At 47.0% G+C, this 25,091-nt stretch overlaps 2 protein-coding genes across 2 annotated transcripts; one reads left to right on the forward strand and one right to left on the reverse strand.

The window, feature by feature from the left end:
• The first annotated feature begins 230 nt into the window (after nucleotides 1–230).
• Nucleotides 231–18,198, forward strand: LOC139532191 (transmembrane protein 198-like). The gene is made up of 5 exons (XM_071329493.1): nucleotides 231–622; nucleotides 12,648–12,938; nucleotides 13,448–14,032; nucleotides 14,794–14,999; nucleotides 15,241–18,198. The coding sequence occupies exons 2-5, from the start codon at nucleotides 12,773–12,775 to the stop codon at nucleotides 15,403–15,405; spliced, it is 1,122 nt and encodes a 373-aa protein (XP_071185594.1). The 5' UTR covers nucleotides 231–622; nucleotides 12,648–12,772; the 3' UTR covers nucleotides 15,406–18,198.
• LOC139532189 (desmin-like) lies at nucleotides 17,874–24,507 on the reverse strand. The gene is made up of 9 exons (XM_071329477.1): nucleotides 23,615–24,507; nucleotides 22,324–22,384; nucleotides 21,845–21,940; nucleotides 20,651–20,812; nucleotides 20,285–20,410; nucleotides 19,747–19,967; nucleotides 19,163–19,206; nucleotides 18,738–18,826; nucleotides 17,874–18,411 (listed from the first exon to the last, which is right to left on the reverse strand). Exons 1-9 carry the CDS (start codon nucleotides 24,223–24,225, stop codon nucleotides 18,370–18,372), a joined length of 1,452 nt encoding a protein of 483 aa, XP_071185578.1. The 5' UTR covers nucleotides 24,226–24,507; the 3' UTR covers nucleotides 17,874–18,369.
• Nucleotides 24,508–25,091: the final 584 nt, after the last annotated feature.

The following is a 25,091-nucleotide window of genomic DNA, read 5'->3' on the forward strand; positions in this document are numbered from 1 at the left end:
GCTCATGGACCACAGCCACAGCTACGTAAGGCAACTCAGAACACTGGATGTATTTAGTTGAATATTCATATTTATTTGATGTTTAGAATAGTTAAAAAAAAAAAATAAGTGTGTGCAGAACATCTCACACTGTCCTCCATTATTTTGTCCTATAGAGCGCTTCCTCCCTCTTATCCTCATCCATCCAGCCCTGCACTTTTCCCTAGAATGGTATGGCCCGGCATGAGCCTATTGAGCCTGCTGATGCGATATGTCTCCTCTGTACACCCTGGACGCTCATGTTATTTTTGTCGGCAGCACTCTGCAAAGCCTCGAATGTGGATTGGACGAAGATGTAGGATACATCTCTAAAATGATGCTATACAAGTATAGTATATGTTATATAATGTAGACTAGTCACGGTATATTTTTTGAATTAGGCTACAGTTGTTTTGTGTGCCTGGCTACGTTGGATTACCTGGAGTAGCTAGAATCATCGGTCGCGCCCTTGTGGGCTTTGACTGTCTATCCTATTCATAGGGGGTGAGTATCAAAATGAGGGATGCTGAAGGAGTCGTTTTTGGACAAGATGCGGACAGAATGGTTGGGGCAGTGCTTCGTAGGATGCTGAGGCTTTTCGATGGTGAGTTGCCGCAGACGGGTCGCGTCTTTATTTGCTCATCATAGGAACCATTCGAATGGACATTCCATGCCGCGGGCATCCCAGGCCGAACCGTTTTCCACTGGCCTAGCTACTCAACGGCTGCGATGGCAATTGGTTCGCTATGGTTCGGTCGCTAATGTCAAATCCTACGGAATGGTTGTTTACGTCTAATTAATTAGGTCAGACCTCTACAAGTCCGACGGCACAATAGCATCAATTCCATCATTTAATTTCTGCATTGTCCATGATGTCCACAAAGCACAAGTGTGCAAAGATTCCATTCAATGGTGCTTCTATCACGGGGTCATTGTCCGTTACATTACAATACAAATGTGGTGTAGACGCGTTGCGTGGGCAACATAGCATAATCTATTATAAAGCGCAAACCAGGGAAATGCCACCGCCATACATCCAGTCTAAATAGATAGGTAGGCTAAGCCTATGGAGGTGTGAGTGACAGACTGGGTTTCAGGCCAGGTCAGGGCACCTCAATGCTGTGGAATAGCCCACTGAGCTAAAGCCTAGGCTATTAGCTCAGGGAAACTAAGTCTTTGGGTCTCACTGGTGTGTTGTGGAAAGAACGCGTCCAGTTGTCATTGAGTCACAGGGTAAACACATTGAAGATAATACTACCTGCTCTGTCGCCTAACAGACAGGATATCACTTGTATGGCTGTCTGTGTATTATTATTCTAGTGAGGCAGTCAATCTGTCAACCCCACAGCCTTCATGCCGTGAGATTCTCCTTAGCCTGTTGGTGGTGCACACTGGTTTGAATGATCCTAGATGAAAAACAAACAAACAGACAACATCTTGAGCCTTGTCGACAACAATCTGGCGTCTGTCTCTCTCGTTTCATATCTCTCTCTTTCTACCTCTCTCATGTTTAGTGTAGATTCTATCTCCTAGTGTAAACATCTGCCTTCCAGAGAAATCACAGGCTATGATAACACATGGACATGTTTACTTTCTCACGCACACTGAAAGGTGTGTGGGTGTATGTAACAGTATAGCTTCCTTCTCTCTCCTCGCCTCGAACCAGGGACCCTCTGCACACATCAACAACTGACACCCACGAAGCATCTTTTCCCATCACGTCACAAAACCCGTGGCCCTTGCAGAGCAAGGGGAACAACTACTTCAGGTCTGAGCGAGTGACGTCACCGATTGAAACGCTATTAGCGCGCACCACCGCTAACTAGCCAGCCATTTCACATCGGTTACACTTACACGTGTTTGTCAGTGGTGGAGATGCACGTTGCCCATTGATTTCCATGGCAGCAGTGGAACAGCCGTGCCCTGAAAACAAACATGCCCTGACACTGATCCAATTGGAAAGCTGAACCACCCAGGTTCCACTTCATTATCCTGACCTCTGACCTGTCCTGTTCCAACCCGTTCTCAGAACAGGCCAGGCAAGGCAATGTCAATAGACCTACATAGGAACAAAACACTGTGGCTGAGTGACCATCTAATTAGCGCTGTCTATCTGTCCTCATCGTGACCCTTTGTTGGCATCCTAACTGTCATGTGTTGTCATATCGACCAATGGAAGCATTGTTCTTTTAACAACAAAAACAAGTCTAATTGCATGGATTTATTCCATTAATTAATCACTGTTGATTGAATTGCATGATGGCTTCATTGATGAGGGAGTTCATGAAGACGATTGATTGATTCATGACAGAGGTCGTTGCTGTGTTGTTATTTGACCGTGCTAGTTTAGAGGTCAGGGGTCATACGAGTGTGCAGCCTGAATTAAGGAACTGAAAAGCAAAAGTCCATCCTCGACATGCACACGTACACACAAACAGGAATGTCGTAGTGCTTATCAGACAGGTGTTTTGTTTTACATTCTGAAATCCTCTATTTCTGTGAGTGACCTTTTTGTACACAGATTTATGGAGATTAAGGAATTCGTTTTAATTATGGAGATGAGCGTAGCTACAATGCTCTAATCCCATGTCCTGATGAGCTGCTGAGATATTTTTTAGATTATGTAGGCGTTAAATTAAATAACTTAATTCGGAGAGATATTTTTTTTGCTTACTGTGTGTGTGGTCGAATGATGGCTAAGTGTCAGGCTGCCAGTAGTTTAAGTGCACGACTTCCTCTCATTCCCTTCCCATCATCGCCTCTGAATTCGAGGAACAAATCATCCAGTCATTCATTTCAAACCATTGCGAAGAAAAGAAAAGAGACGAGGAAACACACATTTAGAGGGATGAGGATGTGGCGAGGTGAATCATTATGCAGCAAGATACAGTTCCTGAATGATCAAGAGTGGGATGTCTTTGGGATATTATCGAACTCCTTCCTCGGGGTGCACAGGGAGAGAGTGTGTAGGGGTTCAGGGAAGTGTTGTGAACACTGAGGGGCCTATACCGCAGGAGCATCTTGAAGACGGTGTGGAGACGGAGGCTTTGCTGGCCAACTGTCCCAGTTATGTAACAATGACAACGCTAGGTAAAGACTAATAACAGCGTTCACACTCAAAAGGAGCGAGGGACATGGAGGAAGAAAAGCAGAGAGAACGTGGAGAAGTGATAGAGGAGAGAGTTGGGGAATGGGATGCACATGCATGACGGAATGATAGCAGAAGACGCAATATAAAAGTTGTGGGATACAGACAGAGATGGAGAGAGTGAGTAAGGGAAAGGGAGGTGAATTGAGGAGAGGTGAAGAGTGTATGCACGAGGGGTGTGAATGAGATGGAATTGTAATAGCATTAGTCCAGTCCTCTGCTCTCCTTCCCCCTGGCTACAGATAGCAGGTCCCAATCACATTATCTGTCTTCGTTCAGAACACACACACACACACACCAGATCAGACTGACACAGACTGGGACTAACTGAATCATAAGTCTGAAGAGCATAAACAGTAATACGCTGAATTTAGTTTTACAACTGCCTAAGGTCTAGCCCTTGTTTCTGGACCTCAATCATTTGGCCTAGTGAATAAATGAATAAATACAGGTGAGTCGGTTCAATTAGAAGAGTCAGTAGAGAGAGAGAGACTCTTTTCTATGTGAATAATAAACCGCTGCAAGTCACTTCTAGGTTCACACACAGAAGGAATTCAACTCCCTTAGATTCCCACTAGACTGCCTGGGTCTCTTTTGAGAGATGCGTTAAGTGATCTGTTCAGTTCATTAACGACTCCAAAGGAACTCCATCCCAGAGAGAGTGTAGGAGCTGCAGCCTCCGCAGTCTGCTGGGGAAAACAATTGGTAGCATTCATGGCCATGTCCACTGACACACAAAGCTCTCATAGATAAACACATCGTTCTCTCTCTATCTGCCCCCGGATCCACCCCACCATCACCACCCCCTTTTATGGGCAGAATGAAGAGATTTCTAGTCCATCCAGTCTGATGGGCTAGCTGACCCATTGATGAGAGCCAATTGGGTCTACGTGACAGTTGCTGTCACTACGCCATTATCTGCTATACCAGGCAGGATTTACTGAAGTAGGATCCTATATATTTTGCCCATTATGTGCCACCTTTGGGCCACCCACTGTCTAACCAGGTGATCCCCAGGCCAGACATCCTCGTCTAACCCAGGTCCACACCACTCTGCCTGGGCCTCCACGGAGAAGCTCTGCCTGGGCCTAGTATCAAAACCAGAGCCAGAGGACAAATAAATAGGCCAACAACGAGCCTGAAGTGGCCAAGTCTAACACCATGTCTCCTTTCTCTGGTAGGATTTTACATTTTTAGTTGAATCACTATCTACTGCCCCCTCAAGTGTTTCTCATTGTCCCTATGGTGCCCCGACACAGCAGCCTGGCTCTTACAGGACTGTCTGTCTCTCACTGTGCCCTCTTTATGAAGTTGACATACACACCAATGATCTCTCTTGCCACCACGGCTGTCCTAGTTACCACGGTGGCGCAGCCTGTCGCGTTTCCACAGCGACCACAGTCAGTCAGACATCAGTGATGGATATTGATCGACATGTGCGGGCGGCTTCAGAGGTTCGGGGTTGAATTGAACAGCTATATTGATTGATAACTGTCACTGTTATCGCCGCTAAACCCTTGTGTCCAATTCCACGAGTTATAGCTCTTCATCGGAACTTGGCTCTGATAGGAAGTGTGTGATCTTAATCTGTGAGCTCGGTCTGTCACACACACACCTCACGGAATTCTCACAGTAGTTCTTTGGCCTTCCTTCAGTTACGTGGGCATCATTCATTCATCCTAGCCTGGCTGGTCCCAGATCTGTTTCTGCTCTTGCCAACTCCTTTGGTGTCATTGTCGAGCCAAACATGTTTGGCATAACAATTCCATAAGGAGTTGGCAAAAGAGGAGAAACAGATCTGGGACCAGCCAGGCTTCATTGACCTCAAAACGTTCTACATAACCTCGTGTCTGCTGCACTAGGTTGTTTCTTTTGGTTGTGCCCTTAATTCAATTGGGGAGAGAACAAGAGGTAAGACCGGCGAACCCAAAGATATCTGTAGCTACCGATAGGGGAAGGGAGAGACCGAGGAAACGAGAGAGAGAGAGAATGGAATGATGCAATCTTTACTTGATCAGACTACTGATTATGAAGTTGATGAAGGAGGAGATCAGAAGCAAAAAAGGAACGTGACCGGCTACACAGCCGCCATTTTGTATCTGTGACTGTGGGATTGGACATAAAAATGTAGTTTCACCCGATGGAATAAATCGAACGTGAAAGTGTATATTTCCTGAAGAAAATGTGTGCGCTTGCTTCATTGTGTTTTTTGAAAAGCACACGAATTGTCCTCCTAGCTCCAAAACAGTGAGAGAACATCTGGGGAACACTATGAAGACATTCAGTAGCAGCGACAGACCAGAAGCCCACAGCAGCAATAACACAGTGGGAAAACATCTGGGGAACACTATGAAGACATTCAGTAGCAGCGACAGACCAGAAGCCCACAGCAGCATTAACACAGTGGGAAAACATCTGGGGAACACTATGAAGACATTCAGTAGCAGCGACAGACCAGAAGCCCACAGCAGCATTAACACAGTGGGAAAACATCTGGGGAACACTATGAAGACATTCAGTAGCAGCGACAGACCAGAAGCCCACAGCAGCATTAACACAGTGGGAAAACATCTGGGGAACACTATGAAGACATTCAGTAGCAGCGACAGACCAGAAGCCCACAGCAGCATTAACACAGTGGGAAAACATCTGGGGAACACTATGAAGACATTTAGTAGCAGCGACAGACCAGAAGCCCACAGCAGCATTAACACAGTGGGAAAACATCTGGGGAACACTTTGAAGACATTCAGTAGCAGCGACAGACCAGAAGCCCACAGCAGCATTAACACAGTGGGAAAACATCTGGGGAACACTATGAAGACATTTAGTAGCAGCGACAGACCAGAAGCCCACAGCAGCATTAACACAGTGGGAAAACATCTGGGGAACACTATGAAGACATTCAGTAGCAGCGACAGACCAGAAGCCCACAGCAGCATTAACACAGTGGGAAAACATCTGGGGAACACTATGAAGACATTCAGTAGCAGCGACAGACCAGAAGCCCACAGCAGCATTAACACAGTGGGAAAACATCTGGGGAACACTATGAAGACATTCAGTAGCAGCGACAGACCAGAAGCCCACAGCAGCATTAACACAGTGGGAAAACATCTGGGGAACACTATGAAGACATTTAGTAGCAGCGACAGACCAGAAGCCCACAGCAGCATTAACACAGTGGGAAAACATCTGGGGAACACTATGAAGACATTCAGTAGCAGCGACAGACCAGAAGCCCACAGCAGCATTAACACAGTGGGAAAACATCTGGGGAACACTATGAAGACATTCAGTAGCAGCGACAGACCAGAAGCCCACAGCAGCATTAACACAGTGGGAAAACATCTGGGGAACACTATGAAGACATTTAGTAGCAGCGACAGACCAGAAGCCCACAGCAGCATTAACACAGTGGGAAAACATCTGGGGAACACTTTGAAGACATTCAGTAGCAGCGACAGACCAGAAGCCCACAGCAGCATTAACACAGTGGGAAAACATCTGGGGAACACTTTGAAGACATTCAGTAGCAGCGACAGACCAGAAGCCCACAGCAGCATTAACACAGCGGGAAAAAATCGGGGGCACACTATGAAGACATTTAGTAGCAGCGACAGACCAGAAGCCCACAGCAGCATTAACACAGTGGGAAAACATCTGGGGAACACTATGAAGACATTCAGTAGCAGCGACAGACCAGAAGCCCACAGCAGCATTAACACAGTGGGAAAACATCTGGGGAACACTATGAAGACATTCAGTAGCAGCGACAGACCAGAAGCCCACAGCAGCATTAACACAGTGGGAAAACATCTGGGGAACACTATGAAGACATTTAGTAGCAGCGACAGACCAGAAGCCCACAGCAGCATTAACACAGTGGGAAAACATCTGGGGAACACTATGAAGACATTCAGTAGCAGCGACAGACCAGAAGCCCACAGCAGCATTAACACAGTGAGAAAACATCTGATGAAGTCTATAAAAGACATTTAGTAGCAGCGACAGACTAAAGCCCACAGCAGCAGCAACACAGTAACATAGTGAGTAATGCATTATGACGTGGTTATGTAAGCAAGCACTGGGGAATGGCGAGCCCATTGGTAGATCTGGCCTTCTATCTTTCTTTATCTTGCTTTTATTTATTTTTCTTGTTCTCCTTTTTCACTTTTATTCACCCTTTCTTTTCTTTCCTCTGTGTCGTCTCCGGTCTCATTCATACAATTCACTTCCTGCTCTCACCCCATGTTCTTGGGAAATGCTACAAAGAGATGTAGAGTGTATGCGGGGTCGTACATATGAGAGTTATGCTATATGGCTCCCGAGTGGCGCAGCGGTCTAAGGCACTGCATCTCAGTGCAACAGTCCCTGGTTCGAATCCAGGCTGTATCACATCCGGCTGTGATTGGGAGTCCCATAAGGGCTGCGCATAATTGGCCCAGCGTCGTCCGGGTTTGGCCGGGGGGTAGGCCGTCATTGTAAATAAGAATTTGTTCTTTACTGACTCGCCTAGTTTCAATAAAGGTTATATATATGGTTGGCATTGGAAGCCAAGCCTGTGCTGGGTATCACACGTGTCACAGCTGTTGCCCACTCACTACAGTGGGATGATCATACACGGTGACATGTCCACTAGTGTTCTTCTCACGACACTGTGTCACTGTGAGAACGAGAGAGACTGTCATCTGTAGTGACACATTTGTTTTGTATTGACAAGAACACTGAGATGACTAAATAGGTTAGTGCAATCTGCTAATGGAGTAATGGAGGCAGCCACTCTCCCTCTCACACACACACACACACACCCCCCCCCCCCCCCCCCACACCAAGGTACATACTGTCCTTAAACATATATCAAAAGGTGTCTGTGGAGACGTAGGAGGATGAGTATTATATTATGTCTGCGTACCAAATGGCACTCTATTCTCTATTTAGTGCACTGGGCTCAGGTCAAAAGTAGTGCAGTATATTGGGAATAGAGTGCCATTTGGGATGCAGCTGATGTCCTGCTGGTTGTGTGTGTGTGTGTGGAGACTGGAGCGAGTCCAGTTCCTGTACGGTGGGTTGTGGGTAGTCACCAGTCAGCATGGTTACATCTTTGGTTACATCACCCCCAGACTGCACTGCCAGTATGTAGCACGACAACAGCTTTACAGGAAGAGGAGGTGGCTTGAGTGGGCTGTGCGGGGGAAGGGGGGGGGGGGGGGGGGGATCCGGACTGTGTGTGTGTCAGCGTATCTCCAGTCATTCACTGGGCTACTTATTTGGTACACGCTTTGGCTAGGCATCAGTCACGATGACTGTGGCGCAGATGCAGAAATATAGTCACCCACATACACATTCAGTACTGATCATTGTTGTATCTAAATGAGACTGACGGAAGACTTTGTTAGAATTCTCACCCACATTGTTAGTCAGCCCTCTTCTTGAAGGACATTCTTTGATGACATTTATACAGAAGCACTGACATTTCCATCCTAAACATACAGCCAGTCACTATACTGTGGTGCCACACATCAATCAATCAATCAATCAAATGTATTTATAAAGCCCCTTTTTACATCAGCCGATGTCACAAAGTGCTGTACAGAAATCCAGCCTAAAACCCCAAACAGCAAGCAATGCAGGTGTAGAAGCAGCTAAGAGCAACTCTCTCAGAGAGTACTATAGAGATTGGTCCTGTTCGTGAATGAGGCTTATGAGCGTTGCAGACACGCACACATACAGTCAAACATATTCATCTCCATGTTGCTGAGGCGCTCAGCAAGATGATCTGGGGCTGACTAAAGCCATGGCTTCCTGTCCCTCCTAGCCCCTCTCTCCCCACCCCACTAGAATCAATCAGAAATGGCAGGGCTATTGTACAGAGATACCATCCCTTTCACTGTCATCCCTCTGTACAGACACGCACACACACATATATATATATATATATATATATATATATATATATATATATACAGTACCAGTCAAAAGTTTGGACACACCTACTCATTCCAGGGTTTATCTTTATTTGTACTATTTTCTACATTACAGAATAATAGTGAAGACCTCAAAACTATGAAATAACACATGGAATCATGTAGTAACCAAATAAAGTGTTAAACAAATGTAAATATATTTATGAAGGTCTGTGAGAGCCAGAAATCTTGCTTGTTTGTAGGTGACCAAATACTTATTTTCCACCATAATTTGCAAATAAATTAATAAAAAATCCTACAATGTGATTTTCTGGATTTTCTTTTCTCATTTTGTCTGTCATAGTTGAAGTGTACCTATGATGAAAATTACAGGCCTCTCTCATCTTTTTAAGTGGGAGAACTTGCACAATTGGTGGCTGAATAAATACTTTTTTTGCCCCACTGTATGTCGTTTTCCTATGACAAGGTTGACCTGTAAAGCCCACAGTCCATTTGGTGAAGTCTCTAATTTGACCAGCAGACACCACATAAAGGGGGTTCACAGCAGCTATATTAATGCTGTCTGTTAACATATGGCTGAGTAGATTTGAGCATCTGTCAGATGAGATGATGTCGGCGAGTACAGCTGTCTGCTCTGGTTGCCCCGCTGGCTGAGGGGAAGTCATAGACAGTACACACACACACAGGCCTGTTGGGGATTAACACAGCTGGCTGTCTGCTAGACTAGAACATGATGCTTCTGGGCAGTGGACAGACTCCACCCATCTCACAGGATAGGCTGCTACACTTCACAGCACCTACAGTATATATACCAAGGTTTTATCCACACCACATTGCCCTCTATCATATGATGTTCTTAGATCCTGAGTTTGCCCTGAACCTGTGACCTGACCAGGAAAAACGCCAGTTACTAGATTGATTATGTTCTAAAAATATATGACGTGGAAAGCCGTTCAATGAGTGTGTTTGCAGTTTCCACCCTGTCCAGACAATCACCAGTGGATATAGACACTCCATATGGAGCTTAAATGGCTGGGACTAAATTTAGGATCTAACACTATTCCACACTTTCACACCAGCCTCTAGTTTTGGCATCGGCTTGCAGCCGATTTGATTAATAAAGCTCAAACAAAGTCCATGGTTAGCAAGTGCCTTGGTTCGAATTAATCAAATGTGGTCTAAAGATGGAATGGGTCGTTTGTAAAAATAAAAATAAAAGAATTAAAAGGAATTGTTATCTTCCCTGTGCTAAGTAGACTAAATATGTAGTTTAAAATGTATCGGGCTGAATGCTAAGGTTTCTCATTATCAGTGAAACAATTGCTGCCTACCTGTGTTGATACCGACCATAGCTTGACATATAGCCTAGGCAGGCTACGGCTGGATAACTTGAGGAACTCGGATTTAGAATACTGTTATGTAGAAAGAAGAAACGAGACTTATCTAGTTCTTTATAAACGGCTCAGGTTTACAAGCTACAACTCTCCTCACGTTCGTGAGCTAGCTACGCAGTGTATGTGAATTGACGCTCGCTGCTCTCGCACACCAATTTCACGCCGTTGACGGACATCTCCCCGTGTGATTCGGGCTCACACTGTCACACGCACTCTAGTCTTTTGTCACAACTGGATGAATGTGAGGCAAAATAATCCAGCAAGGCCACTATGTGTGTGTTCTGTATCTTTAGTCATTGTTTACATCTGACATGAGGGGGGACTTGTCAAAGGGAGAGAGCTGAAAGGCTGTGAACAAGTAGACAGGAGAGGACGGAGAGATACTAACCAACAGAGAGGAACAGCCAGACTGGCACCGATTGGCTCTCTGACTGTTGCTATGGTGGTTTAGGCAGCTCTCCCATTGGTCAGACAAGCAACTTGGACAAGGACATGCTCGGAATCCAAACATCCTCCTGTCGTCATGACAATAGACAGGAAGTGGGAATTTGTTATTGTGGAAGAATGCCAAGCTGTTTTCAACTGAACTGTGTTTTTCAACAGATGATCTCTTGTGAACATAGAAACTCTCTATTCTAACCCTGGATCTGCTTCTAGAACAGCTTAGTGGCGTTCCATTCCGCTCTCGGGTGTTCAGCAGAGATGGAGTAATCCACACGGAAAGATGATTATTATTATAACATGTTTGGATGAGAGGAGAGCAGCTAGGGGCTAGATGTGACTTATGGGTTTGGAAGGATTTAGTCAGCGTCAGAAGAAGACAGCGAGATCCTATTCTCCTTGTCCACTTCCATCTAAAATAGCAACCCTGCTAGACATGTTTCTTAATGTAATAACGTAATAGCTAATCGTGTCGTCTACACACCTACTGCAAACACCGAGTCCTGTCCAATCCTGTTTTAGCGCAGTACATGTTGGCGTAGTGCAAAAGAGAAGGCCTCAACACAATTCTATTTTTAATCCATACCTCAGGGAGGATTTCATAAATCGAAGTTGATCCTGTAGAGTCAGCCAGGGATCCATTGTTGTTTCACTAGGTTCTCTCCCAGAGCTCTCCCTTACTCCTCTAATTCCACCTTTTAGAGGACGGTAGACACGGTATCCCACAGAGACCTATTGCAGCTTCAGTTTATTCACATCAATGTGTTTACTCTGCCTCAGACAACCTCTCCCTTCAGGTGGATGACACATCACTTCAGACACATAGCTTCATGCTGGGCCATTGATCAGGCCTGACACTGGCACTGAGCCACATAGAGAAACAAACACACACACACACACACACCTGGCTTTCTGGTTGATGCATATGCAGAGGCCTTGGTAAATGCTGACATGCTAATACTGTCTACCCAAGCAGCACCTTCACCTCTGTGATGTTAAATGGTGTGAAACCTGTTTGCAGTAAACCCCGTAGCTGTCAGAGCCACACCTTCTGGGAGAGAAATAATGAAACCTGCCATGGGAAAGGGAGAGAGAAGGAGATGGAAGGGGAGAGAAAGTTGAGGAGAGAGAGAGGAAAGAAAGTAAGGAGAGAGAGAGAGAGATGCACGGGGGGAGGGGGGAGGTTTAGGTGAGGGTGAGCGATAGCGAGGTGTCGGGGAGGTGAAGTGGTGCATGCTGGGAACAATAAGGAGCTATATATCTCCAGTGAGAGTCAGACTAGCTCACTAACACACACTGGGCTCCTTATGTAACCCAACATCTGACCCAGAAACCTCCTCGCACAGAAGGCTGGAGAGACAGAGAGACGGGGAGAGAGAGAGAGAGAACAAAGGAGGAAGAGTGGGAATGAGGGGAACGAGGTCGTTGGGTGAGAGCTTTAATGAAGCACATGTCGGTGTCTTTGTGTGGGAGAGAGTCAGTCACTGTTCAAATAGAAGAACATGCGTGTAGAGCAATAAGACTGTGTCTCTGATGTTTGTTCCACTGTGTTGAGAGATGATATTCATACTTAAATGCCTGATCCAAACACGAGGGAGCCTGTCCTCTGTAACTCTTGATCAATGCTCTACTTACACACCTGTGTGTGTGTGGAGGTTTTTGCAACAACTATAGTAAATGCATACGTCTAACGTTGTCCTTCTCTCTCTCTCTCTCCAGGTGGATTCTTGTGGATGGGAAATGCTCCCTAATCTTCCCTGCCCTACTCCTCCCTCTCCTGAAAACCCCAATCCCTCCATCTCTCGTTCTCACTTTCTCCATCACTCCATCACTCTCTGGTCGCCATGACGTCCACGCTGCAAACGCTGGGGCTCAAACTGGCCCCGCCCCCTCAGGACCTAAACCCTGAGCGGTTGGACGGCTGCGAGGAGACGGGCCGGCGCTATAAAGTGGTTCCATCCGTCGTGTGCTCCATGTGTTGCCTCTTCGGCATCATCTACTGCTTCTTTGGTGAGCAAAAGGGATTCTTTGTAGCGGTAGTATGGACATAGCTCCTTCCTCCTTGGAAACACTAAGGGTTTTTTCACTAGTCTCAAAGTTCATCTGTCACTGCTGCAGAACCTCTCTGACACTATGATAAACAGGGATTACAAGTGAAGCACAAGTAATGATATTATGTAAGCAACACTGGGCTAATATTCTGGAGAATTTAGCCGCTCCGGGGCTATGCATAGGGTAATCATCTCCTCTCTCTCTCTCTCTCTCTCTCTCTTTCTCTCTCTTTCTTTCTCGCCCCCATCTCTCTCTTTCTCTCTCTCAGATAAAAATGTGTCTCTCGCTTTCCCAATCCAATTTAATTGAGTAAAACTATTGACTTGGTACATTTATGTACATTGCCAAGGTAAACATATGACAGAGATGGTCAAACAAGACAATCTCAAGACCGCAGAATTAAATGGAACACAATATGGTGGATCTCTATGCTCAAGACAAAACTCCCTGTCTCTCTCTCTCCTCAGGGTACCGTTGTTTCAAGGCGGTGATGTTCCTGACGGGCCTGATGTTCGGCTCCATCGTCATCTTCATGTTGTGTTATAAGGAGCGCGTCCTGGACACCCAGCTCAGTGTTGAGGCCTCTGTGGGCATCGGCCTGGGCATCGGCACCCTCTGCGGCCTGGTCACCATGCTGGTTCGCTCCGTGGGTCTCTTCATGGTGGGTCTCCTCCTGGGCCTCTTGGTGGCTGTGGCTACCCTGGTGGGCATGGAAGAGCTGTCGAACAGCCCCCCGAGGTCGGTCTGGGTCCCCCTGGGGGTGCTGCTCGGCCTGGGCATGCTGTTCGCCGTTCTCACCCTCCAATGGCAGCGTTTCTTCACCACCGTGTCCACGGCCGTGTTCGGGGCAGCGGTGATCACCGTGGCGCTGGACTACTTTGTGGAGCTGTTTGCCCTGGAGTTGTACCTGTATGAGAGGGTGAAAGCAGCGCCCAGAGGGAGACCCGTCTGCTGGATCACCTGGGTGGTGCTGGGGGTGTGGCCTGTTCTGACGCTCCTGGGGGTGCTAATACAGTGGAAGGTGACAGCAGAGGGATACTCCCACACCAAGGGTGAGTCTGAGATCTGGGGCTGGAGAGGTTACACTGACGTCAATGCTAAAGGTTGTGGACTTTTTATTTTGAGAGTCACATAGCTATTTATTAGAGAGAGAGAGAGAGGTGCTTGAAAGGAAAGGGGGATACCTAGTCAGTTGTCCAACTGAATGTATTCAACTGAAATGTGTCTTCCGCATTTAACCCAACCCTTCTGAATCAGAGAGGTGCGGGGGGCTGCCTTAATCAACATCCACGTCTTCGGCGCCCGGGGAACAGTGGGTTAAGTGCCTTGCTCAGGGGCAGGACGCCAGATTTTGACCTCGTCAACTCGGGGATTCAATCCAGCATTCCGGTTGCTGGCACAACGCTCTATCCACTAGGCTACCTGCCGCCCGAATGTAAGCAAAGATGAGAATAAGAGTGAGAAACAAAGAGAAAAAGAGAGGGAGGGGGAGAGACAAAGAGCAGGTAGCTTAAGGGGAAGAGAGAGAGAGAGAGAGAGAGTGAAGCAGATTATTGCTTGGTGAACTCCCTGGCTGCCAGATGGTGCCTGGCTCTGCTTGTCTAGTCTAAATAAAAAGATGAACACAATCAGAACACAATCATGTGGAGCAGGGCAACTGTCAAAGGGCATGTTGGGTCGTTCTTGTGCGTGTTTTAAAACATCTGTTGGCTAACTGCACAGTGTCATTGCATGTGTATGTGTGTTCTTTGACTGTGTGTACAGTATGTGTGTGTAATATCTGAACCCCGTCTTCCATCTCCCTCTCTCTCAGTGATAATCAGTCGTCAGCAGCGGCGGGTCCAGCTGATGCGTATCCGTCAAAAGGAGGAGCGGAGGGACCGCAGCAGGAAGAAGAAGAACAAGCAACAGAGAGACTCCACCCACAGCTCTCACCCTCCCAAACCCCTGCACCCCGAGCCCGCCTATCGCAGGAAACCCAACCCTATACGACGCTTTGACGGGGACGTCCTATCGCCTGTGAGTGTACATGTGTGCTCCCTCTCTTTCTCTGTCCATTCTCCTCATCTCTTCTTACTCAGTGTCTTATCAGCATTCATCACATTTTTTTGTCTCTCTTTTCCTCTCTCTTGCTCCCTCATCACTGATCTAACATGCACTATAAATCTCTCTCTGTCTCTCTCTCTCTCTCGCTCTCTCTCTCTTCTCTCTCTTCTCTCTATTCTCTTCTCTCTCTTCTCTTCTCTCTCTCTCTCTACAGAGTTACATCCAGAGTTTCCGGGACAGGCAGGTGGAGGCTAGGCCGTATCCTGGAGGGGGCAGACTGATGGGGGGAGGAGGGGCTCACACCAGTGTGGATGTGGACTATGACTGTGGCTCCACCACGCCCCTCACTGCGGCTGCAGGCCCCTTACTACGAGTCTGAACACTCCCCTAACCACTGGTCCGACCACACCCCCAAAAACCTGTACAGCAGTATGAATCTGGCAGCCACATCACACCCCCAAAAGGTGTGACCACACCCGCAACCCACCTGTGCTGCAGTATTGTTCCGACCACACCCTTAAACGGTGTGACCACACCGCCGTAGGCCTGTATTGCAGTATAGGTCTGACTGACCACTCCCCCACCACAATGCTGGAGCCAATCAGAGTATGTGAATAGTAAAGGCCTGAGCTCCTTTTTCTGTTTCACACGCACACCAGCCACATGCATGAAAATACTGTACACACATCCACAAACACTGCAGTGGAACTGGATCTGGTGAAAAGAGAGAGAAATACAGGGCCTCTAACTGGATGGACAGATAACCGTTACCCGAGGCTTCTCTCTCCAGCCAGTCTCCATCAGGACACAGTTTAAAGAAGCATGGCTCAGGTTTCGAACGAGGCATCGTTTTACCATGGACACCGGATTACAATCCTCTCTCTTCAGGATTTTAAAAAGATTTTAAAAGTGTGTCTATAACTTGGCCGTCTTAATTCTTCAAATCATTCTCTGTCGTCAACAGGCAGTTCCTTTGTACTGCATTTCTACGGTTCCATCCTTCTATGGAGTTGGGACCTTCTGATGAGAACTGACTAGTAATACACACCCCTGCTCTGTGCCATGCCAGCCCGACAACAGATCACCTCCTGGGAAGGAGAAGAATATGTGTCTTTTAAGAGGAAGCATTATGCGTTCTTGGTGCTGGACGATATCCGTCTTTGGAAAGCAGTTTGAACTCCCCCTTCTTTAACTGAAGTTGGGAGATCCGGTGGATTTATGGGTGCCTTGTGATTGCCCTTACTTGGACTGTACCATTCAGCGGTGGGATAGGGGTTATTGGCAGTGGTCACTGACTGAGAGATGTGAGAGACTATATGATAACGTGATATATTATTATAGTGACAGGCAACAAAGTTGTTGTGATAGGAATGAGGGTAGGCCTATGTCTAGCAGAAGAACAACAGTGAACCAATCAGGGAGCAAGTAAGGAAACAGTGGATGGCGATTGGTCTAACATGCCCGAGGCGCTACCAAAAGGAACACTACAGGAAGTCAGCACAGGGTCAGTCAGGGGTCAGTAAAGAGTTCAAAACAGAAAGGGGCCAGAATAAACGATCGACCAATACAACGAGAGTATTGACCGCTCCCCATCCACTCTACAGAGAGGACCATTCAGGTCACAGAGGATAGCCTAACAAAGAACCCCTACATAATGTGCGTTGGTGTTTTGAATATGGGTCATAACATTCTGTCTGTAGTGTATCAGTAAATGACATGATGTCTATGGTTTATTATTGTCTTTGACTCAGACTGTGAAAGGGACTGTGGTAATATAATACAGGCTTGATGTTATTATGATTAGGATTGCCCCATTGGGCTGTGGGTCAGGGCATGGTATAAGAATCCAAGTTCCTTTCCCAGAATCTTCCAGGGGAAACCTACCTGGCTGCATGACTCAGTGGTTCCTTCCTGTTCCTGTCCCCCTCTCTTATCTGTCTCCCGTGGCATTGTCCTCCTCACCTCACCAGACAATGGTTCCTATCCCCCTCTAGCCCCACATCTAACAACCACGTGCAGAGTTCGTAACACTTCTCATGAATGGCTTCTTAATAATGCATTATAAGCACATGTATAATGCCTTATGAGCTATGTATAATGCACTTTAATGCGTAGAGATTCAATTGATATTCATGAGCACTTATTATGCGCTTATTATACATTATGAAGAGCGCATTCATAGGAAGTGTTATCAAATTAGCCCGAGTGCCAGTCTTGTTTAAGCCATCATGTCAACTCCTTGCCACTCAATGTCTCGTCAAACATGCTTAGCATGACAATGAGTGACAAGGAGTTGGCATGGTAGCACAAGCAGATCTGGGACCAGGCTATTACAGAGATGGCGGTACAGCACAAACAGTAGAGATGTGTAACTCCCCACTGTCTCCCTCCGGTGTGCATTCTTCTGACCTTCTGTCTTGTACATAAACAACACTGTTGCTGTACTTTTATCTGTTCCTTGTATTTCTTGCTTGATTTGATTGTTTTAGTTTTTCTCATGGATTTATTTTACGGATACTTGATTTTATTTGTATGAAATAATGTGTCCTTTCTGAAGTACTGTATGTATATTTATTTATCAGGTAATTTATTGACATTATATTATTGACATCTTTTGACTTCTGGAGTGCAGCCTCATAAAAATGTAGGCCGGTGATATTCCATGCTTCTTATTCAAAGTATAATTATTAATACTATTATTATTATTAAAGCATGTGTTTTTATGGGCCTATATATGATAAACAAAGTGATTCTACAATGTCTTTGGCTGTTAATTCAACACACACACACACACACACACACACAGAACATGCTTGACAGGTACAGAGACTGGCAGACTGAATCTGGTGACCGTGTGTCGCTGTTTGTTTTATTTGTTAACCAACCTATAGGTTCACCATTCAGAACAGCATAAGCGATTGTCTTCCATATTCCCTCTTTCCATCTTTCATTTTGTCTATCCTATCACCTGTTTCATACCCCATCTCCTTTTGCCCAGACACATCTCTCCCTTCTCACCCCTCTCCTCTTTCTCTCTGTCCATTGAGAACCCTCCTCATACTAACTTCACCCTTGTGATAGAACGTACAGTATAATATATAGTAATAAATAAAGGCAAACGGTGCACATAGATGTAGTAGGAAATTACAAACAGGTCGGCTCGTACTTGAAGTCACCCAGCTGTTTGACTATTTAACTTGAGGGAATGACCTTTTGTGTCTTTAAAGACTTAACGTCTTTCAAATAAGAACAACTAAGGGCCATCAAGGTGAGTTGTTAAAGTCCTTTTCGTATTTATTTCGTCTTGTCTTCCCGCGGTCTTCATCTTCTCTTCTGCTGTCTGTTACATGATATCCTGCTGGTGCTGTGTTGACTCAGAGACCACCTATAGGGGGAGACAAAGGAGACATTTACTGTAACGTGAGGAGGAGAACGCCGGAGATCGGTGTATCAGACGTGAGATAACAAGCCTGTTATACTATTAGGAAAGATACAATGTGTGTTGGTAGAACAGTATGGCTTGTGAGAATTTGAGTCAGGTGGAAGGGAAACCTTCGGTGGATTATATTGTTGTCAGCGGGGGGAGAGGAATTTTAGATATTCTCTCAAATACAAGTCTGTGGGTGTTTTTAGTGAGCTATCTCTAGGTTCACACTACAAACAGATGTGTCTCTGTCAGAGTGTGTGTGTGCTTGCGAGTGTGTGTGTTACCTCTCCGTCGCGGGTCTCGATGGTCTTGATAAGGACACTTTTCTTTGAGTGTGACTCAGCAACGCGATGATGATGCTCTGGGCTCGTTTCTGTCCAGACAGACAACCGTATAATTAATATTCATCTTCTTTACAACAACTCTGTTCACCTTTTTAATTTGTTTGTGTCACCCCTTAAAATCAATTAATGAATGGTTCTATTTATGCATCATCAGTGAGAGGTCAAGTGAGAATCATTTGAAGTTCCATCCTGTCACTTTTGATTTCTGCTGAAGTAAACCGCAAAAGATTTAGCTACTTGTATCAATTGTGCCCTCTTGTGGCATGATGTTGTAACTCATCTTATTTTGCAGCAGTTTTTGACAAATGCATTGTGTGTGTGTGTGTGTGCGCGCGCGCGCGCCCGTGTGTGTGTATTGTTCTTACCACGGAAAGTCATGGTGGAATAGTTCTGTATGGGCAGGGAAATCCTACAGAGGGAGAGTAAAGGGGGATGTCAGTTTTTAGCAGTGATACCAAATACCGTTGTCATACAAGATAATTCATCACCTCTCTGTCCTCAGCCCTCTCCTCCTTTCTCCTCACTCTATTCCTTCAGCCCTCCTTCAACCCCCTGCCATTGTCTTCTCTTTCTTCCCCCTATCTCCTGCCCTCCTATATCTCTCCATCTCTCCTGCCCTCCTCTACCTCTATCTCTCCATCTCTCCTGCCCTCCTCTATCTCTCTCTCGCCATCTCTCCTGCCCTCCTCTATCTCTCTCTCTCCATCTCTCCTGCCCTCCTCTATCTCTCTCTCTCTCTCCATCTCTCCTGCCCTCTATCTCTATATCTCCATCTCTCCTGCCCTCCTCTATCCCTTTCACCTCTATCCCTTCCTCTCTCCTGCCCTCCTCTATTCCTCTCTCCTGCCTCCCTCCTGCTTCTCTGTCACCTACCCCCACTCCTCCTCCTCCCCCATCGAACCTGCTCTCCTCTCCTCATTCCTCTCTCTCCTCTTCTCCCTCCTCATACCTGCTCTCCTCTCCCTCCAGCAGTTTCCTGTAGGTTGCTATCTCTACGTCCAGGGCCATCTTGACGTTGAGCAGGTCCTGGTACTCTCTCAGGTGCCTGGCCATCTCATCCTTCATGTTGGCGATCTCAGCCTCCAGACGGGAAATGGTGTCCTGGAATCCGCCGGCCTCCCGCCCGTGGCGCTCCTCCATCTCTCTCATCTGCCTCATCAGAGACTCGTTCTGCAGGGAGGGAGAGGGGGTTAGGGGGAGGATGGGAGAGTGGTAGGAGGAGGGGGGGGGGGTGAGGTGGAGGAGTTGAGAGGGTGGAAGAGGGGAGAGGGAGAAAAGGAGGGGGAGAGAAATTAGAGAAAGAGATTGACATGGAGAAGTGTGTCGTCATGTTTCTTGGAAGTGAACTTGCAGACCAGGCAAGGACAAAATGAAGAAAATGAGAAGGAGAGGAATGAAAGCGTGGTGGTATGACTTATGAAAGGACAGAAGGATTTGAGGAGGAATAAAGGGTGTCGTGAGAATAGTATTCAGACTGAGAGACTTACGGTGCCTTTAAGTGAGTCAATCTCACAGGTGTAGGACTGGAGCTGGTGTCTGAACTCCATGGTCTCCATCTTGGCCTGCTTCAGAGCCTCGTTGTTCTTGTTCACCGCCTGGTTCAGGTCTGTCACCTACAGGAAGTACATCACTTTGTCTGACATCACAGTAATTAAGCTCCCCCCCCCCAGAGCGCCAGAGACATTTTCTTGTAAATCAAAGATTTTGATTGATCTCTCTCTCTCTCTCTCATTCTCTATCTATCTATCTATCTATCTATCTATCTATCTATCTATCTATCTATCTATCTCCAAATTCCCTCCCCCTCTCTCTCCCCCTTCCCCCTTTCTCTCTGTCTCCCCCCCCCCCATCACCTTAGACTTGTACCACTCCTCGGCCTCCGAGATGTTCTTGGCTGCGATGCCCTCGTACTGGGCCCTGATGTCCCTGAGGGCAGCTGTCAGGTCTGGCTTGGACATGTCCATCTGGATCTGCACCTGGGTCTCCTGCATCTGGGACTGCATCTCACGGATCTCCTGCAGGTGAGGAGTGGAGGGGGGTGGAGGTGGGGAGAGGTAGAGAGGAGGGAGGGGTGAGGTGAAGTAGAGAGGAGGGGGGAGGTCAATAGGTTTAAAGTGGAAGAAGCCGGAGGAGGAGAAGAAGGAGGGGAGTTGGAGAAGGAGAGAGAGTAGGAGAGGTGAAAAGGTTAAGGTTTCTGCAGATTTCTCTTCTCCGTTGTCTGTTAAGAAGCACACACACACACACACACACACACACACACACACGCACACACACCTTTTATAAGACTGTGTGAGTGTCTGCTAAATAGTTAGTCTGTGTAGCTATTGGTTAACTATTTAACTATCTGCATTGACCCTTTTGACTCATCACATACGCTGCTGCTACTGTTTATTATCTGTCACTTTATTCCTAGTTATATGTACAGTACATATCCACCTCAATTACCTTGTTCCCCTGCACATGGACTCGGTACTGGTACCCCTTGTATACAGCCAAGTTATCATTACTCATTGTGTATCTGTTATTACTTCTATTATTACGTGTTTGACTTTTCTATTATTTCTCTATTTTCTTTCTCTCTGCGTTGTTGGGAAGGGCTCTGAGTCAGCATTTCACCATTAGTCCACACCTGTTGTTTACAAAGCATGTGGCACAAACCTTGATTTGATTTGGTTTGTGTGTATCCACTCCTGTCTCAGAGAGTAATGAGTCTGTTGTAGGAGATTACACAGACCTCGTACAGCAGCCCACAGGCCCAGTGCCAACTGCCCACTGCGCCGGCAGAGATTGTGTGTGTGTGTGTGTGTGTGTGTGTGTGTGTGTGTGTGTGTGTGTGTGTGTGTGTGTGTGTGTGTGTGTGTGTGTGTGTGTGTGTGTGTATATGTGTGTGGTGTGTATATGTGTGTGTGTGTGTGTGTCTTTGTTCATTCCTACCACAGAGAGACAGACAGACAGATGGAATGACCAATGACTAGATGCACTGACAGACAGACAGACCAACTGTAGTAACACATAGCACATTAAAATACACAGACTGAGTAACGCACCTCCTCGTGAATCTTCTTGAGGAAGGCGATCTCCTCCTGTAGCGTCTCGATGCGTCTCTCCAAGTCTAGACGGGCCAGAGTGGCAGCATCAACATCCTAGAACAGGCAGACGTTAGAGTAGATGAATTCAACAGGCATCTCACTGGGCAAAAACTGATTGAATCAACATTGTTCCCACGTCATTTCAACCCCAGAAATAAATGTGATGACGTTGAATCAACGTGGGAAACTAAGGGGCATTTCGTCTTTTTTTCCCACCCAACTTTTAACCTAAATCCAATGATATAGTGATTTCTTTTAGCTGACAAATCACCAAAAAAATCTTAGCGTTGAACCGACTGACGTCTGTGCCCAGCGGTGTGGCAGTTCAAGTGACTATCCGGTCTACATTTAGATTAAAAGGAAGGAAAATACTAGTAGTGAGACATGAACATGTTATCATATTCATAACCTGTGTTGATTAATAGTGTTCAACTCACAGCTCTGAAAGCAGCCAGGTTGTTCTCTGCGTCCTCCCTCTGAAGGATCTCTTCCTGCAGTCTGGATACACAGTCGAACAAAGAGATGGAGTGAGACCCGACCACAACTGTGTCTTTTATGTGTCCGCACCTTTAATTTAGTATTTTTTTTTATTGAACCTTTATTTAACTAGGCGAGTCACCTGTCCAATAACAAGTGATTTGCCACCCGGAAATAGTTTGATATGGACTTTAAGACTGCCGTGTGGATCTAACGTGCAAATGTGGTGATAATCCAAACCCATGTCCCATTTTGAATTCCAGCTGTAGACGCCAAGAGGCCGTACTGACAGATAGCGAGATCTGGATTGTATCTGTCTGAATACAGATGTTTTCATTCCTGGCCTTTTATAGAGTCAGACCCGTGGCGCCGGCAAGCGACGGTAAGGACATGCCTCTGTAAGGGCTAGAGGCTTAGACCATACCCTAATGTGAGAAGGAGGCTGGGTCTAGTCCTTCAGAAGGAGGCTGGGTCTAGTCCTTTAGGGTTAGGTGGGGGATGGATCTTGTTGCCTTAATTAAAGGTCCACTGGAGTTGGGACAAGACTCTCCCACTCTGCTCTTGTGTGCCTCTCTCTTTCTTCGCCAGTCTTTATTAATCCCTCGTGCTTCTCTCCTGTTTCGCGGGCTGAATGAGAATGTCACGGAAGATTCTGTGCTGCCGCTCAACCCCATACATACACTGCGTATTCAATGTGTCATCTAGGCCGACACTTCAACAGCAGAGGAGGCATGCTGATCTCGCAGCTATGCAAATGGCAGTAAGGCGGAAACACTTCCTGTTTTACTTGCTGTAAGAATCCAAATACACATCGTCTTCAACAGCACCTCACAATCAGTCCACTTGTACTGAGCGATATGACCAAGTTTAAAAATACTTGCTGTAACCACAACAAACAAACCAGCTAACCCCCAACAGCTAATCGAGAGGCGCTGACTGAAATCCCAGGGGACTGTATGCATGAACAAGCCGTGATATCAATGCTGCTTTTGGTGGCTGAAATGTCACGCTTACTTTATACTAGGATCTACACTTCTAGTGTTCTCCTCTCTCTAATCTTACCCATGATCCTCTCCTTCATCCACTTATCCACCAATCAGAAACTACACCCCTGCAGTCTAACGTCAACTGAGCAATTATTCAATCAATCAAATGTATTTATAAAGTCCTATTTACATCAGTAGTTTCACAGTAACTTCTAGTTGCCATATTTCTCCCCTACTCTTCCTCCCTTCTCCCCCGCTTTCCTACCTGAGTTTGAGTTTGTCCAAGTCTTCTCCCAGGTTGTCCCTCTCCACCTCGACACGGCTCCTCTGATTGGTCAAGGCCTCCACCTGGCGACGCAGCTCCCTCATCTCCTCTTCGTACAGGTCGGCGATGCGTGTGGGTTCACGCCCCCGCAGCCTCTCAATCTCCACCACCAACGTAGCGTTCTGCTGCTCCAGGAAGCGAACTTTCTCAATGTAGCTGGCGAAGCGGTCGTTCAGGTGCTGCAGCTCGACCTTCTCGTTGGTGCGCGTGTGGAGGAACTCCTGGTTCACTGCGTCGGCCAGGTTGAAGTCCAGCGTCTCCCCCATCCCCGCGTAGGACCGCGAACCGTGTGCGGTCGATGACATCACAGGTCCGCCGAAGTGAGACGAGGTGCGGTAGCCGGAGTAAGAGGGCGAGGCGGAGGTCTTGGTGACTTCGTAGACCCGGGAGGAGATGTGCCCGGAGCCACCATGTCCGAGTCCGAGGCCCCCGCCCGAGCCCCGGCTACTATAGAGGGAATGTGACATGGCAGGGCTGTACCCTGCGCCAAAGGTGCGGCGGTAGGAGGAGCCAGACTGGGCCGACTGAGCAGAGGAGCGGTAGGAGCTCATGGTGGAGCAGGAGAAGGGTCTGGGCTGGAGCTGAAGAAGGGTCTGGGATGGAGCTGAAGAAGGGTCTGGGTTGGAGCAGGAGAAGGGTCTGAGCTGGAGCAGGAGAAGGGTCTGGGCTGGAGCAGGAGAAAGGTCTGGGATGGCTGCTGGAGTGGACTAAAGCAGGGAGGCTGACTGAGGGACACACAGGACTCACTCTGGCTATTTGTAGTACCTACCCCCTCATATCCCCTCCCTCAAATCCTCTATATACCCTCCCCTCTTTCCGTCTCTACCCATCTCTTCCCTTCTGTGTCTCTGTCTCTCCGTCTCTCATCCCCCCTCCCTCCCTCTCCAGAATGGGCTGTCACAGGTCCTGGTGTGGGGTCTGGTATTTGGTTCAGATTGTGTTCCAGAGTGAGAGGAGAGAGGTTTCTGGGAGGCTGTGTCCACCCTGACTGTCACAGCAGCATGACTGAGCTCACAATGGCCAGCTAGACCTCAGCTCAGCTTCTTGTCCACACCCCAGCTCAACCCTAACCTTAGCCTCAACCATAACCCTAACCATAGCTTCTTGTCCACACCCCAGCTCAACCCTAACCTTAGCCTCAACCATAACCCTAACCATAGCTTCATGTCCACTCCCCAGCTCAACCCTAACCTTAGCCTCAACCATAACCCTAACCATAGCTTCATGTCCACTCCCCAGCTCAACCCTAATCCCTGGGTTAGAAAGGGGTCTATACTACATCACTCAAAGCAAAGCTAGGATTATATCAATGCCACTCTTTCGCTCTTTAATTTCTAAATTGATTTGTAGAGTATAATTTGTAGGATTGTTGCTCTGTCTGTTGTAGTTTGATGGAGCTGATTGGTTGATCCAGACA

This window comes from Salvelinus alpinus, chromosome 10, assembly GCF_045679555.1.
Source record: "Salvelinus alpinus chromosome 10, SLU_Salpinus.1, whole genome shotgun sequence".
Lineage (NCBI taxonomy): Eukaryota > Metazoa > Chordata > Actinopteri > Salmoniformes > Salmonidae > Salvelinus > Salvelinus alpinus.

Bases quoted from the DNA above. Each gene is read 5' to 3' on its own strand.
- LOC139532191 (XM_071329493.1), top strand. From the start codon at position 12,773: ATGACGTCCACGCTGCAAACGCTGGGGCTCAAACTGGCCCCGCCCCCT. The intron at 12,939-13,447 runs GTGAGCAAAAGG...CTCTCTCCTCAG, and splicing joins CATCATCTACTGCTTCTTTG to GGTACCGTTGTTTCAAGGCG. The intron at 15,000-15,240 runs GTGAGTGTACAT...CTCTCTCTACAG, and splicing joins ACGGGGACGTCCTATCGCCT to AGTTACATCCAGAGTTTCCG.
- LOC139532189 (XM_071329477.1), bottom strand. From the start codon at position 24,225: ATGAGCTCCTACCGCTCCTCTGCTCAGTCGGCCCAGTCTGGCTCCTCC. The intron at 22,385-23,614 runs GTAGGAAAGCGG...CTGTGTATCCAG, and splicing joins TTGGACAAACTCAAACTCAG to ACTGCAGGAAGAGATCCTTC. The intron at 19,968-20,284 runs GTAAGTCTCTCA...CCCTCCCTGCAG, and splicing joins TTGACTCACTTAAAGGCACC to AACGAGTCTCTGATGAGGCA.